Source organism: Solea solea, chromosome 18 (assembly GCF_958295425.1).
Source record: "Solea solea chromosome 18, fSolSol10.1, whole genome shotgun sequence".
NCBI classification, from domain to species: Eukaryota; Metazoa; Chordata; class Actinopteri; order Pleuronectiformes; family Soleidae; genus Solea; species Solea solea.
Window position 1 is genome coordinate 13,866,800 of NC_081151.1, and position 14,823 is coordinate 13,881,622.

At 40.0% G+C, this 14,823-nt stretch overlaps 1 protein-coding gene across 1 annotated transcript; it reads right to left on the minus strand.

Moving 5' to 3' along the window:
• Positions 1-1,436: 1,436 nt before the first annotated feature.
• LOC131444356 (tripartite motif-containing protein 16-like) lies at positions 1,437-3,631 on the minus strand. The gene has a single exon (XM_058614594.1). It carries the CDS (start codon positions 3,620-3,622, stop codon positions 1,940-1,942), a length of 1,683 nt encoding a protein of 560 aa, XP_058470577.1. The 5' UTR covers positions 3,623-3,631; the 3' UTR covers positions 1,437-1,939.
• Between the last annotated feature and the right edge of the window lie 11,192 nt (positions 3,632-14,823).

A 14,823-nucleotide genomic window follows, 5' to 3' on the forward strand; every position in this document is an offset into this window, starting at 1 on the left:
TGCCATGATGGGCAGTAGTTTTAATGTTTAAATCTGTCGTCAGTGTTGGTGACAGCAAAAAGTGCTACTTTCATGGACACCATGTTGCTCTTGTTTGAGCTCTCAACAGCCCTGAGCTCCTTTATGAGCCGACACTTTGAGACTTTTTTGAACATCTGTATAATGTCTTTTGTTTTTATTAAACCCTCACAGATTACCTTTGCTTTCTTCCTGGTGCGTAACCTGCTCCTTTTTATACATATGTATTGTGACCATGAAAACAGTTTCCCTTTTCTTTTTTTTTTCTGCACTGTATGATGATTATTGAGGCCTGCGAGCTGTTGGAATTTAATTTCACCACATAAATCTCCACAATAGGAAAAGGAAATTAAAGTTGCCATTACTGTCGGCAGTATTATCGTATCCTCACTTAACCTGCCATTCAGGAGGAATGAAACATTTACACTGGGGCCCCTCCCCCCGTCCAGCCCCAGTGTATCATCCTTTGATATCTCTGTGTGTGTGTGTGTGTGTGTGTGTGTGTGTGTGCGTGTGCGTGTGTCCGTCCTCAGTGAACACATGGACGTCATGGTGCCACTTTATAAATTGTTATAAACTCTCCCACACCAAACCCCACAGAGAAAATCTGTGTTTTTAGCTCACGGGGACACAGGAGCTGCTGGTCTACTGCTGCCTCGTGTGGTCACTTTGTGTCACTGAAGTAAATCTGAACAAATTATTTGAAAAGCTGAATTCATAAAATAAGTCATTTGAACTTAGTGATGGAGGCAGCAGTGGATCAACAACTCATGTGTGCTGTGATGTTAAATTCACTGATTTTCTCTATGGGGTTTGGTGTTGGAGAGTGAGTGGTTTACAAACTGTTGGAAAGGTCTGTCTAACAGTGAGATAAACACGTGAAACATGTTCTTAAGATGATTTAAACTGACATAGATTTTATGATTTAAGTTATTTTTTAAGTGTTTTAAATAAAGTGTTTTTCTTGTGCTTTCACTGAGAGCGAGTCTCCATGTGTGTGCGTTTAACACTGTTTTAGAATGTGTGTGTGTGTGTGTGTGTGTGTGTGTGTTGTGGAGATTTGATGATCAGATGAGACGGTCAAGGATGGACTTTACAATCCCAACTTTTATTGATTTCTACAATCAATTAGCCTTAACCATGAATCAATTACCCTTATCCATGAATAAATTACACTTAACTATGAATAAAATACACTTAACCGTGAATCAATTACACTTAATCATGAATCAATTACACTTAACTATGAATCAAATACACTTAACTATGAATCAAATACACTTAACCATGAATCAAATACACTTAAACATGAATCAAATACACTTAACCATGAATCAAATACACTTAACCATGAATTAATTACCCTTAATCATGAATCAAATACACTTAACTATGAATCAAATACACTTAACTATGAATCAAATACACTTGACTGTGAATCAAATACACTTAACTATAAATCAAATACCCTTAACTATGAATCAAATACACTTAACTATGAATCAAATACCCTTAACTATGAATCAAATACACTTAACTATGAATCAAATACCCTTAACTATGAATCAAATACACTAAACTTTGAATCAATTACACTTAAAGTACACTTAACCATGAATCAAACACACTTAACCATGAATCAATTACACTTAACCATGAATCAATTACACTTAACTATGAATCAAATACACTTAACCATGAATCAAATACACTTAAACATGAATCAAATACACTTAACCATGAATCAAATACACTTAACCATGAATCAATTACACAACAAAATGAGCAAATGAAAGAAACTTTGTCAATAAAGTTGCTCACAGTTTAAATTCAAAAGTCAAAGGTTGATGTTATTGTTGTCACAGAGAAGTTAAATATTTAAACTCAGAGTTTAACTCACTGCTGCTGAAAGAACTCCAGATTATTTGAGTTTACGGAACTCTGCTGTGGCTCCAGGTAAAGAACAAAGACAAACTCCAGCATAGAGAGTCTGAGTGAACGTGGTCTGGACTCTGTGGAGCAGAGTCATGGTGTCAGAGACTCTGTAGAAGGACAGAAGACCTGCTCTGTGGTCCAGGTAAACTCCCACTCTGTAGACTGTAACATCCGAGATGTCAGTCCAGATACTTTTGTGAACAAAATGACAACTATTGTGTTCACAAACTAAAGCCCAAGATTTGTCATTGAATCCAAATCCACATTCATTTAAACTCCCTGATCTGCAGATGTTCTTGTACGTCACTGCAACAGAAACTCTTCCTTTTCCTCTCCACTCCACCTCCCAGTAACAACGTCGTCCGGTCAGACTCTCTTTACTCAGGACCTGAAGATTATCAGTGAATCTGTCTGTGTGACGAGGATAAGACTGAGCTTTCTCCATAAATGTCACTTTTCTGTTTTCCTCAGATAATAACAGACGTTCATTTACTGTGTTTGGATCCAGTTTGATTTTCTGTGAATATATCAAAGATTCAGCTCTGGTCTTTGGTTCTGGTTCTGGTTCTGTCAGTAAAACATCTACTTCAGCCACAGCCAGTGAGATGTTTGTCCACGTCTCGGTCAAGAAGTCCTGAAGTTGACCTCTGACCTTTGCCACAGCCTCTGTCACGTCCTCAAAGTGTCTCAGAGGACGGACATGGACAGTGGACGAGTGTGTCGATGGACTGAGTGCTGACAGTGAGCGGTAGTTGAGGAGAAACTGGTTGTGGTCGTGTGTGAGTGAGAGCTGCTTCAGTTCAGCTTCTCTCTTCTTCAGCTCAGTGATCTCCTGCTGAAGCTTCTCCTCTGTGTCTGTGACTCGTCTCACCTCGGTTTCCAGCTTGGATCTGATCTGCTGCTTCACGTCAGAGCTTCTCGTCTGCAGGAGACAAATCATCTCAGTGAAGCTCTCGTCCGTGTCCTTCACAGCTTTTTCTGCAGAGAGAGTGAGAGTCTTCCTCTCCTGTTGAAGCACCTTCACGTCTCTGTCTCTGTCCTGGAGTCTCTGCTGGACTTCTTCTCGACTCAGATCCAGCTCTCTCTGCTTGCACATCCTCTCTGCTGCAGCTGAGACCATGTTGTGGTCTTTATGTTCGTCCACAGAGCAGAGAGAACAGATGCACTGCTGATCAGTGCGGCAGAACAAGTCCAACATCTTATTGTGACAATGGCAGATGTTCTCCTGGAGGTTCTTGTACGGCTCCACCAGCTTGTGTTTCTTAAATGCAGGTGATTGATGATGAGGCTGGAGATGTTCCTCACAGTAAGAGACCAAACAAAACAAACAGGACTTGAGAGCTTTCAGTTTCCTGCCAGTGCAGGAATCACAGGCCACATCTTCAGCTCCAGCATAGCAGTGATGAGCAGGAGCAGCGTGGAGTCCAGTCTTCTTCCACTTCTCCACTAAATCTGCTAACATGGTGTTCTTCTTCAGTTCAGGCCTCGGTATGAAGAGCTCTCTACACTGAGGGCAGCTGTAGATCCTCTCCTGCTCCTCTGAGTCCCAGTGGTCTTTAATACAGTTCTTACAGAAGCTGTGTCCGCAGTTAAGAGCCACAGGATCCTTCAGAAGATCCACACAGATGGAACAAGAGAGGTTTTCTCTGTGCAGCTGAACTCCTGCCATTTCACCGCACTGTCACCACGACTGTCTGAGTTTCTCTTCCTCAGAATTCCAACAGTGGCAGTGGGCGGAGCCTGACGGCTCTGACTCTTCTCCACCTGTTGGCTCCTCCGCCTCCTTTTGTCAAACTGCAGGTGTGAGGGGGAGGGAACCAGGAACCACTCCCACTCTGACATGGAGTGACCTCTGTTCTGAGTGACACTCCCTGTGTGTGTGTGTGTGTGCGTGTGTGAGTGAGGCTTATTATTGATATTTAAGAAGTTTGTATTTCAGCCAAGCTGACCCCTTTTGTCTACTAAAAGACATGTACGTACTACGTACTACTACGTAGTACGTACATGTAAGGGGCGTGATTGAGCAGCTGAACTAGGCTTGTAGGCTCAGAGAGAAGCAGTCGGCCTTATTAAATAGCGTTCGCAGGCAACATAAAAATAATATATAATATACCGGTATGGTGATATTGACTCAACTACATATCTCTTTCAAAAATATACCGGTATAACGCTTACTACTGGTATATCGCCCAGCCCTATTTCCTCATCTTTAAAACATCACTATAAACTGACTGAAATGTGCGTACAGTTGTGTGCAAAAGTGTTTGCGCCCTTCCTGATTTCTTATTTTTTAGCATGTCTGTCACACTTAAATGTTTCAGATTATCAAACAAATTTAAATATTAGACAAATACAACCCAAGTTAAAACAAAATACAGTTTTTAAGTGATGATTTTATTTATTATGGGGAAAAAACTATCCAAACCTACATGGTCCCATGTGAAAAAGTAATTGCCCTCCTTGTAAAATCATCAGGTCACTGTAGTTAGTCACATTTTTTTTTTTAAATGTCTTGCCACTCCCAGGCCTGATTACTGCCAGACCTATTGAATCATTAGACAACTTCAATAGAACCTGTCAGGCAAAGTGAAGTTGGCCAAAAGATCCCAAAAAAGGAGGACATCATGCCGCGATATAAAGCAATTCAGAAACAAATGAGAAACAAAGTAATTGACATCTATCGGTCTGGAAAAGGTTACAAAGAACTTTCTAAAGCTTTGGGACTCCAGAGAACCACGGTGAGGGCCATTATTCACAAATGGAGAAAACATGGAACAGTGGGCAACCTTCCCATGAGTGGCCAGCCGACAAGAATTAGCCCAATAGTGCAGCGACGACTCATCTAAGAGTTCACAAGAGAACCCAGAACAACATCTAAAGAACTGCAGGCCTCACTTGCCTCAGTTAAGGTCATGACTCCACCATAAGAAAGAGACTGGGCAAAAATGGCCTGCATGGCAGAGTTCCAAGACGAAAACCACTGTTGGGAAAAAAGAACATTAAGGCTCATCTCAATTTTGCCAAAATACATCTTGATGATCCCCAAGACTTTTTGGGAAAATACTCTGTGGACTGAGACAAAAGTTGAACTTTTTGGAAGGTGTGTGTCCCACTACATCTGGTGTAAAAGTAACACCACATTTCAGAAAAAGAACATCATACCAACAGTCAAATATGGTGGTGGTAGTGTGATGGTGTGGGGCTGTTTTGCTGCTTCAGGAGCTGGAAGACTTGCTGTGATAAATGGAACCATGAATTATGCTGTCTACCAAAAAATCCTGAAGCAGAATGTGCAGCATCTCTTCGTGCCCTCAGGCTGAAGTGAACTTGGGGTCTGCAGCAGGACAATAATCCGAAGCACACCAGCAAGTCCACTTCTGAATGGCCAAAGAAAAACAAAATGAAGACTTTGGAGTGGCCTAGTCAAAGTCCTGACCTGAATCCTGTTGAGATGCTGCGGCATGACCTTAAAAAGGCAGTTCATGCCCGAAAACCCTCTAATGTGGCCGAATTACAACAATTCTGCAAAGATGAGTGGGCCAAATTCCTCCACAGTGTTGTAAAAGACTCAAGGCAAGTTATCGCAAACACTTGATTGCAGTTGTTGCTGCAAACGGCGGCCCAACCAGTTATTAGGTTTAGGGGGCAAACACTTTTTCACACAGGGCCATGTAGCTTTAGATTGTTTTTCCCTCCCTTAATAATAAAAACCTTCATTTAAAAAACGAATTGTGTTTACTTGTGTTGTCTTTGACTAATATTTAAATTAGTTTGATTGCGGATTGTTATCATTAAAATGTACCACAGCTTTAGAACATTATTTAGCTTCTTCTTCTTTTTTTTAATGGTCAGTATTTAAGCTGTATACTTTTTCAAAGATAGTCGTCTGAGAAATAACACAAAAGATGACTTATTTCCTTGCTGCTTTACTACTCTACACTACACTACTATTCACATGTTTTCATATTTTTGTTCAAAAGGAATAACTGACTAACTTTAGTCCTACATCACCTGTGTATATACTGTACTTTCTTTAGCTGAAATCATAGCATGTGAAGAAAATTGTGAGTCGCAGCCACATCCATGAAACATTCACATTATTACCATTACTGGCTTTATTGTTTGTTTGTCACAAACCCCTGTGTTCATTTACACCCTGAGCATGTTTATGTGTTTGCCCTGTGTATTTGACACCGCACGAACCATTCAGCATGAGTACACATGTAATTAATATTGCTGATTTATTCGTGTTACAGAGGAAGAGAGGGGGGGGCAAAAGAGGGAATGAGGGAGAGAGTGAGAGAGAGAGAGGCAAATTAATCTCAACCTTTAGGGAGAAAGAAAGAAATTAGGCGGGGTGGACAACTGTCATCATTCAGCATTCAGTGTACCTCTATTTACTCTCCATCTATGTGACCTTTGTGTCATTTGTGGATGGCTGAGGTTCGCTGACCCCTCTCTCTCCCTCTCAACTGCCTCCATCTCTACATGATTCTTTTCTATCCAGTATTAACATATCCCTGAGTCCTTTCACTGTTAATGAGTTAGTGCGCAAGGTTTAAGAAACATATTTGTAGTGCTATTAAAATTAAATAAATGTTTTGTATATAATATATACTGTATGTATGTATATATATATATATATATATTTATACTCTACACTGCTGTAATATATATATTTTCCACAGTCTAGGGTAGATTTTAATAAAAAATTAATTAATAAAATAAGTTAACACTTAAAATGTGTAAATAACAACAATACATATATATATATATATATATATGCATTTGTTAGAAGTATTTTACATGTTCATTTATCAAAACTCTGTAGGTGGCGGTAATGAGGCTTAAGCACTTGGCGCCAACAGGAGATTCATGATGTGCCCTAAAATTTGTTTTGTAGGAAAAAAAAGCCAAACAGTCTATACAGAAAGTGTCACCCTCTGCTCTTAGACCCTCATATCAAGTAAGGAAAACCTCCACAAAAACCCTTGTATAAGGTGAAAATGGGAGAAAAGTCTGGTTGCTTTCTCAATCTTTCTTTACTAACCTCTCCCTACAGTTCCAGAGTACTTATTTTTACGACACCACTGTCAACATCCATCCATTCATCACCGCTGACACCCGTGTGTGGAATGCTGTGAAGCAATTTGCGTTACTCACAAGACCTGAGACTTTGCAAGATGTCCCGATTCTGAGGACACTGGCCCCTACAGACAGTAGGGGGAGTGGACACAGCCAAGTAAAGCCACACAGCTGTAAAATCAGGGTGAACATTCTGCATAGTTTTTTCTTTAAGTACCCACAAGACATTATCTACTTGATTGCTTCACTCCAAAATCTACACCAGTCATCACTGAGATTCTTCAAATGTCCCAGTACAGTTTAAGAAATGAAGTTATACTAGACTGTAGTCTGGTAACTGTGACATGTGTGATTATACATGTTCAACATGAATACACTGTACATGTTCTGCTTTGGAGAAAAAAAAGTCTTGTCCCTCTTTTTCTTTCCCTTTTTACCTGAATGCCTATAAGGCACCTTTGAATTTGAAAATATGAAAAAGAAAAAATGCATCTGCCACTGCTGCTGCATCTTCTCTAGTTGCCAGTGCATTTAAATAGTCTTTAGAGCCTGAAGCCTCCTTTTCCTTTTCTTCCGCTATATGAATCTGTCGTTTGATAAAAGCCCTGTTAGCCTAACATCCAGAGTCATTTACTGAAGATTGTTGTGTGATGGCTAATTCAGTTCCTTTCAAATGCTAATGGGGACACTCTGGCCACTGCACGGGCAACTCTGCTTTTTTATTGTTCAACATCCTCGATACAATGAGAGGAGAATTTACGTGCAGCTCTTTCTGGCTCAATTTGTTTGCATGCATAAAAAGTTTATCTGTTTGTGTGTGTGCGTGCATGCGCGTGCGTGTGTGTGTGTGCGCGCAAGGTTTTCTTATGTTGTGGAGACCAAAATCTGTTTTCAGAGTGTGTGTACTTTGTTGGGACCAAAAGCATGTTGAAGGGATTGTGTATTGACATGACTGACGACTGACATCCCCATGTGTGCACCACTGAGACAAATAGATTTTAGTCACTTAACAAAAGGCTCACCTACTAAAACAATGCCTAACTCACGGTTAGAAAGTTGTTTCCAACTGGAAATAAAGTTTCTGTCACTTTGTAGACTCACTCACTTACCACACTGAAGTCCACAGTCACAGCACACAGGAGTCGTTTATCCACTCCATCAGTAATTTCAAATGTGTGGTTACAAACTTACCAAAAGAGGTAACACTAGAGCTCTAAATGTGACAGATCCCAGGGAGTAAATGACACCATAAAAAGTCAGAGATCGACCTGTAGACATGAAATTGAGCAAAATTCACTGACCATGTTTTTCTTAGGAGAAATAAGAGTGTGGTCTTCGCTCTGTAGAAGGTCATGACCCCTCCATCACCAGTCATCACAGTCAGTGACTGCAAAGACTCCAGGTGACAAAATGCACAATGGCTACAACTCTCAAAGTCATATGAGTTTTGCTTTAGGACAAGGATGACAAGGGAGAAGAAGATGAAGCCGGACAATGAGGTGAAAAAAATGTATAGCCTCAAGTGAAAAGGTAGGGAAAAAAGGAGAGGAATAGGAGGGCAAAAAAATGATGAGAGGACAGGCAAATGACTAAGGAGGAATATGTGGAGAGACAGAATGAGTGAAGTGTTGAAAGACAGAGTAGGTGAGTAGTGAAGCCACATACACAACACAGGCATGTGGAGGTGAAGCTGACAGAAGAGGAGGTGAAATATTGCAGTTTTTTATTGCATTCCACGAACCAAAGTAACATTACATCCGTTACATTTCTTCATATGTGTCACATTCAGAAATCATTCTCATCAGAAATAATAAAAAAAGAAAGATGTAATGTAATATAATAAACTGACATGTTCACAAGATATGATGCTGCATGATGAAAAATGCAAAAAAAAAAAAATATATATATGTCTTTTTAGATAAAATGGGCTGGATTTATGTCAGTAGTACACATGACAGAAAATGTGTGTTGTAATGTAACAAAGTACAAATACTTTGTTACATTTACTTAAGTAGAATTGTCACATATCTGTACTTTACTTTGTTATTTATATTTCTGACAACTTCTGCTTTTACTCCACTACATTTCCTAAACAAAATGTGTACTTTTACTTAGTTCCCTTAACCATATTTGTTACTCGTTACTACAAAACAAAAGTTGAGTTGGTGACGTAATGTAATGTGCTGTCACTGTTTTCAGCGGCACTAGCTGTTAGCTGCATATTTCGGCTGCGGCTAGCTGTCAGATGAGCGGCCAACCGGTGAGCTAGCGAGCATGCAGATCATTTTGCTCAAGTATTTCTTTCAAGTACTTTATACAAGACTGCAGAAAATACCGTTAACACTATTAACAGTAAAAGTAGCATTGTTTGTGTGATGACAGTCAGCTTGCAATCCCATGTTGGGGTTGGTGAGGTTGCTCTGAGTTTCTGAGTTAAAAATCTGAGTTCAGGGGGCGTTCCTGTGTAAGAAACAGGTGTATGGTGCATTCTAATTGTTGGGGCTTTCCTTGTGTAGGAAATACCTGATGACCTTGGAAATTCTGTGTTCTAACTACAATTGGAGTACACAATAAGTCTGTGGTGTTGCAGGAGGTTTTGTCCTATCATACAGTTGTTCAGAGAAAGTGTGTGTGCTCCTGTTGGCTGTTCCACAACAATGCTGCATACAGACACTTCTGGTGCCGGATTAGCAACAAACGCTGTGCAAAGAAACTTAACAATGAAAGAATCATCAAGAGAGTCATCAGTGGAGACTTTCAGAGATGGCTACAACATTTTGATTAGCATTAGTGGCATGCTCATCTGATAAGAGAAGCTCAGGGGAGAGCATGAGGATCCCGAGAGATGAAAGTGTGTCGCAATCTCTGGATGAAACTCAACAATCAACAATAGCAGAACAAAAAGTTGAATGTAATGTACAAAATGGTGTAGCTTCATGAGTTTTTAAGCATTATTCAAATGTGATTCTTCGTCTTATTCTTTCAGCTTCTCCATTTAGGGTTTGCCACCACGGATCATCTGCTTCCATCTTGTTCTAACTTTCATGCAACTCAGTGCTCAAATTAATTAATATTTATGACTTTTTTTTACTGATCCTTCATTATCATTATTATTATTACTATTGATATTATTAGTAGTAGTATTCATATTATGTGAATACTAATAATAATAAGGAGCAGTTCAGTCCTAATGACCTGAACAGGTAAAAAAAAAAAAGGCCAAAGGACTTTTATTCCCCTCAGTGCACAATAAGGACTCAAAACATTTATTCAATTGAATTTGAATTATAAAGTATTCAATCAGTCTCTCACATATACACACACACTGCTTTAATTAACTTTTCTCACTACTTGAAGTCTGTGAGCAGCCATTTCCTTTGCTTTGTTGCAACCCCTACCACACACTCCTCACATACCGTAGGTGGTTACACATTTCCTCAGAGAGCAAAGCTGGTTGCTGTGCTGCGTAGGCATGCATTTCTCTGTGTGTGTGTGTGTGTGTGTGTGTGTGTGTGATATAATCATGTAATCTCACCTGAACAGTAACAATTTGGCCTTACAGCACATTCATCATCTTTCACACCTGAAGAATGTCAGATCTGCTAATGTATTCACCTTCAAATAGTCTGGGGGAAAAAAACACCCCAATGCAAAATTACCACCTGGAAGTTAATTATATCTGCAGTCTCCACAGCTCTGGTGGTAGCACTTAGCATTAGCACCACAAGGAGCCCACACCCACCCCTCCACCTCCTTCTCACCCCCCCAGGACATTCTGTCCCACCCCACCACTATCACCCCGCATCACAGCGGATTAGGCGCTAACTAACCCTCCTTTAATTAACTCATGATTAGGTATTAATATCTAGCGAGGGTTCCAGGCTTGCAGTTGTTGCCTTAATAAGTGGATTAGTGTTAGCCTCTCACAGCTCTCTCTCTCTCTCTCTCTCTCTCTCTCTCTCTCTCTCGCTCTCTCTCCCTCAATCCTCCAATTCGTTTCTCCCCCTACACCACATCCATCCCTCCTGGCTGTCCTCTGGCAACTGTTCAAAAACAGATTTTTTCCTGCTAACAAGTTTGTTCTTGTGGCCAGAGTAGATGAGCTCAGTGTTATGAACACTTTTCCACAGACGGAGCTACAAGCAATAGTACAGCTAAAGATGCAGTTTACCCATGAATCAGGTCATGGGTTTTTGATATGAACATATGTGGCTTCTGTCAATAGATCTCATCCTTTTATACTGTTGTTACACAACCATAGGTGTACACAGGTAAGAGACTGAACATATGGACGCCACAGGTTGAAACCAATTATAATACATTTTAATAACAAACATTTCATTATTCAAAACCAAAGTGAACAAAGGAAAATGGATTGAGCAAAAAGTAAGAAAAGTTGGGTATCATCTGGACCAGCCCAGCAAAGGGCTGTCAGACTCAGCGTGTTCCCAGAACCTTAAAGAAAATAAATTAAATAAACAAAGTCCCATAACAGGACTGCAGGTAATCTCCAACCAACTTCAGCACTAAATTTGTCAGTGCGCCTCTTTTATGCAAAGGCCACGGAGCATACTTTCCTAACTTCCCACCCCCGATAACACCACCTTCTTCTCCACTCACAGCGCAGGGATGTAATCACTGGAATGAAGCACAAATGAGTGGAGAGGAGAGGTGGAAAATGAGAGACCAAAAATAGAGACAACCTACAAGCAGCCACCATCATCTACTGCTTTATCCTCCACCAGAGGGTCGCGGGGGTGCTGTGCCAATCTCAGCTGACATAGGGAAACAGGTGGGGTACACCCTGGACAGTTTGCCAGTCCATCACAGGGCCGCACACAAAGAGACAAAAAATCATACACTCGTTTAAATTTGGGACCTTGTCAAAGTCTAAAGACTGTCCAAAGTAGGCTGGGCTATTTGAAGTGTCAGTTTATTGCACATCATGTATTACATAATTTTGAATAGCCACTGCATACCTGTGTTTGTTGGCATGTTGTTGCAAAATCTGCTGATTCATTGTAATGCAGGCAGTCCACATTCAGGGAGTCTTTCTTGTTGAGGTCAGACATAATAATCGGCCATACATTTTGCACTTGTTTAACTTTTTACCTGCAGATTCAATTCTGCCAAAAGGCCCCCTTATCCTCTCAGGTAGCCCACAGTGCTGTGTGAGTAAGAGGGGGAGTGGCTACAGTAGAGCAGTGAAAGCCTATGTGTGCTACTTTTACCGATATATTTAACAATATCTTTTGAATTACTTTAGTCGAACTTGGCACTGCACTTACTCGTGCCCATAGCAAGACACCTGTCAAGTTTGAAATCAGTCGGACCATTGGTTCGACAGATATGCGAATAAGACAGACATACACACAGACAGACGCTCCTGCAATTTAAAGATAGATGTCCAGAATAAAGAACAAAGTACAATAAATAATATAGCAGTTTACTAATCTTGATGACCACTCAAAGTATTAATGGTTGTGAAGTAGTGGTGTGAAGTGCTTTGAGTGGTCATTAAGAATAGAAAAGTGTCATAGATTTGATGTGGGTCCAAATGTCAACTTTTACTTTCTTCCATAATCATTCACTGTGTGTTTTCCCCTCTACTCAGATTGAAGTCAACCCAGTATTCAGGATCAAATGTTGCACATTATACCTAGATACATGTGATCATGTTTGTAAACGAAAACTATTATTATTTTTTATTTTTTTTGTATATCTACTCATGTATCAATGTGATAGGGTTTTAACCACTTCTGGTGTTTTTGGCTAAAATGGGGAAATGAGGGTGAAGATTAGTATTTCCTGGTTTTAAATGATAATTCAGAAAGATCATGTGTTTTCATCATAGCATCAACATCCTCTCTACATGTGGGTTAGAGAATGTCCTCACACACAGTTACAATCTTCAATAACCCTTTTAACATTTGGTCTCAGACTGGTCGAATTTCATGAATGTCTTCCTTGCTTTGTTATATGCCACCACCAACCTCTCCACCTCCACCATGTCATGGATTGCAATGTTGGACATTAACTCACAGGTGAGTGCAAGTAAGAAATCCAAAGATTAATACAGAAAAAAAACAAAGTCAGTCTCAAGCTAAAACAATCCCACATGAATGCAGAAAGTGCCCAAGGGTAAAATAAAAAACATGTACAAAGATCCAAAACATGAGCGAACAGGACACAGGGAGCTAACCAGAAAATGAGCCACATGGTGGTACAGTAGCTAGAATTGTTGCCTCACAGCAAGAAGGTCATATGTGTAGTTATTGAAATTAAATACACTGTCATAAGTGTATAACAATAAAACATGTTTGTTGTGGTTTCCGTAGTCCTAGAACAAGCCTTATATAATGTCACAAATTGTTACACACTGAACCTTAAACTGCATTGTTTTAGAAAAGCTGATATTTCATGTATAATATTTACTGAAATGCAATTTCCAAACATTTTGTTTTGCACTGTTTTCCATCACTGTGCAGATACCTGATGACATAAAGAAATTATGTAAGCACTCACAACTTAGTCAAGTAGTTATTTAGCACTGGTGAAAAAAAGTTTGAATGAATTCAGCATCATCTCTGCAACAGTGACCTTGAGGGTAATTTTCATGTTGAAAAAAATCATAATACACACAGACACGGTAACATTTTCACCAGCACAAAGCTTTTTTCAGACCTTTTTGGAGACAGAGGTCAGCATATGTTTATAACAAATTAGAAGAGAGAGAGAAAAAAAAATCCATTATATTCAAGCAAACCACCTGAATCACTTAACAGGTCCAAAGAGCAGCTTTCAGCGAGAACACTGCAATTTAATTAGTGGGCGCTTGAGGAAGGCACTCCTAACCAGCGTTAGAACAGACCACAACCAAGTACCTTTTTATTCAAATGTTTACAATTGGCCTGTTTTCATTAGTATCTTCTTCTTCTTCTTCTTTTCCTTTCGGCTGTTCCCTTCAGGGGTCGCCACAGCGAATCAACCTCCTCCATCTCACCCTGTTCTCTGTATCCATCTCTCTCACACCAACTAACTTCATGTCCTCTTTCACTACATCCATAAACCTTCTCTTTGGTCTTCCTCTAGACCTCCTGCCTGGCAGTTCCAACCCCAGCATCCTTCTACTAATATACTCACTATCCCTCCTCTGTACATGACCAAACCATCTCATTCTGGCCTCTCTGACCTTATCTCCAAAACATATAACATGTGCTGTTCCTCTGATTGACTCATTCCTGAACCATAACCTGTTTTCATTAGTATATAATCTCCTGAAAAAAAATATCATTATGTTTTGGTTATCTTAGGAGAACCCCTTATATCTACAGCAGCAGTGGGTCCTCTTCCATGGATTTCACTATGTTAATACAATTGCCCTTAATCAAAGACAGGGGGCCTATTAAATTTTTTTTAGAAACCTAAAAAACAATGTCAGCAGAGAGTTTCAGAGATGGTCTCCATCTGTCATGTGTGAAAGCTTAGCTTAGCTAATGTCAGACTGCATCTCAGTCTGGAAAGGGTGTAGTCACCTCCCACCTCCAAGAGGCATGACCAGCGGATGTAGATGAAAATCCCTTTATGCAATTGAATAGACCAACAACCAATCAGGCCAATGATCCTGATAGCTTATGCAGAGGGACGAAAATCGTCTATTACTAGCAGATGCAGTTAGTTTCAACCAGGCTAGATCCAGCTACTGCCTTCAGATTTTGCCATTGGCTTTCTTAGTCCACTCTTGCATCACTAGCAGATGCTTTCATCTAATCAGCGAGAGGCTTG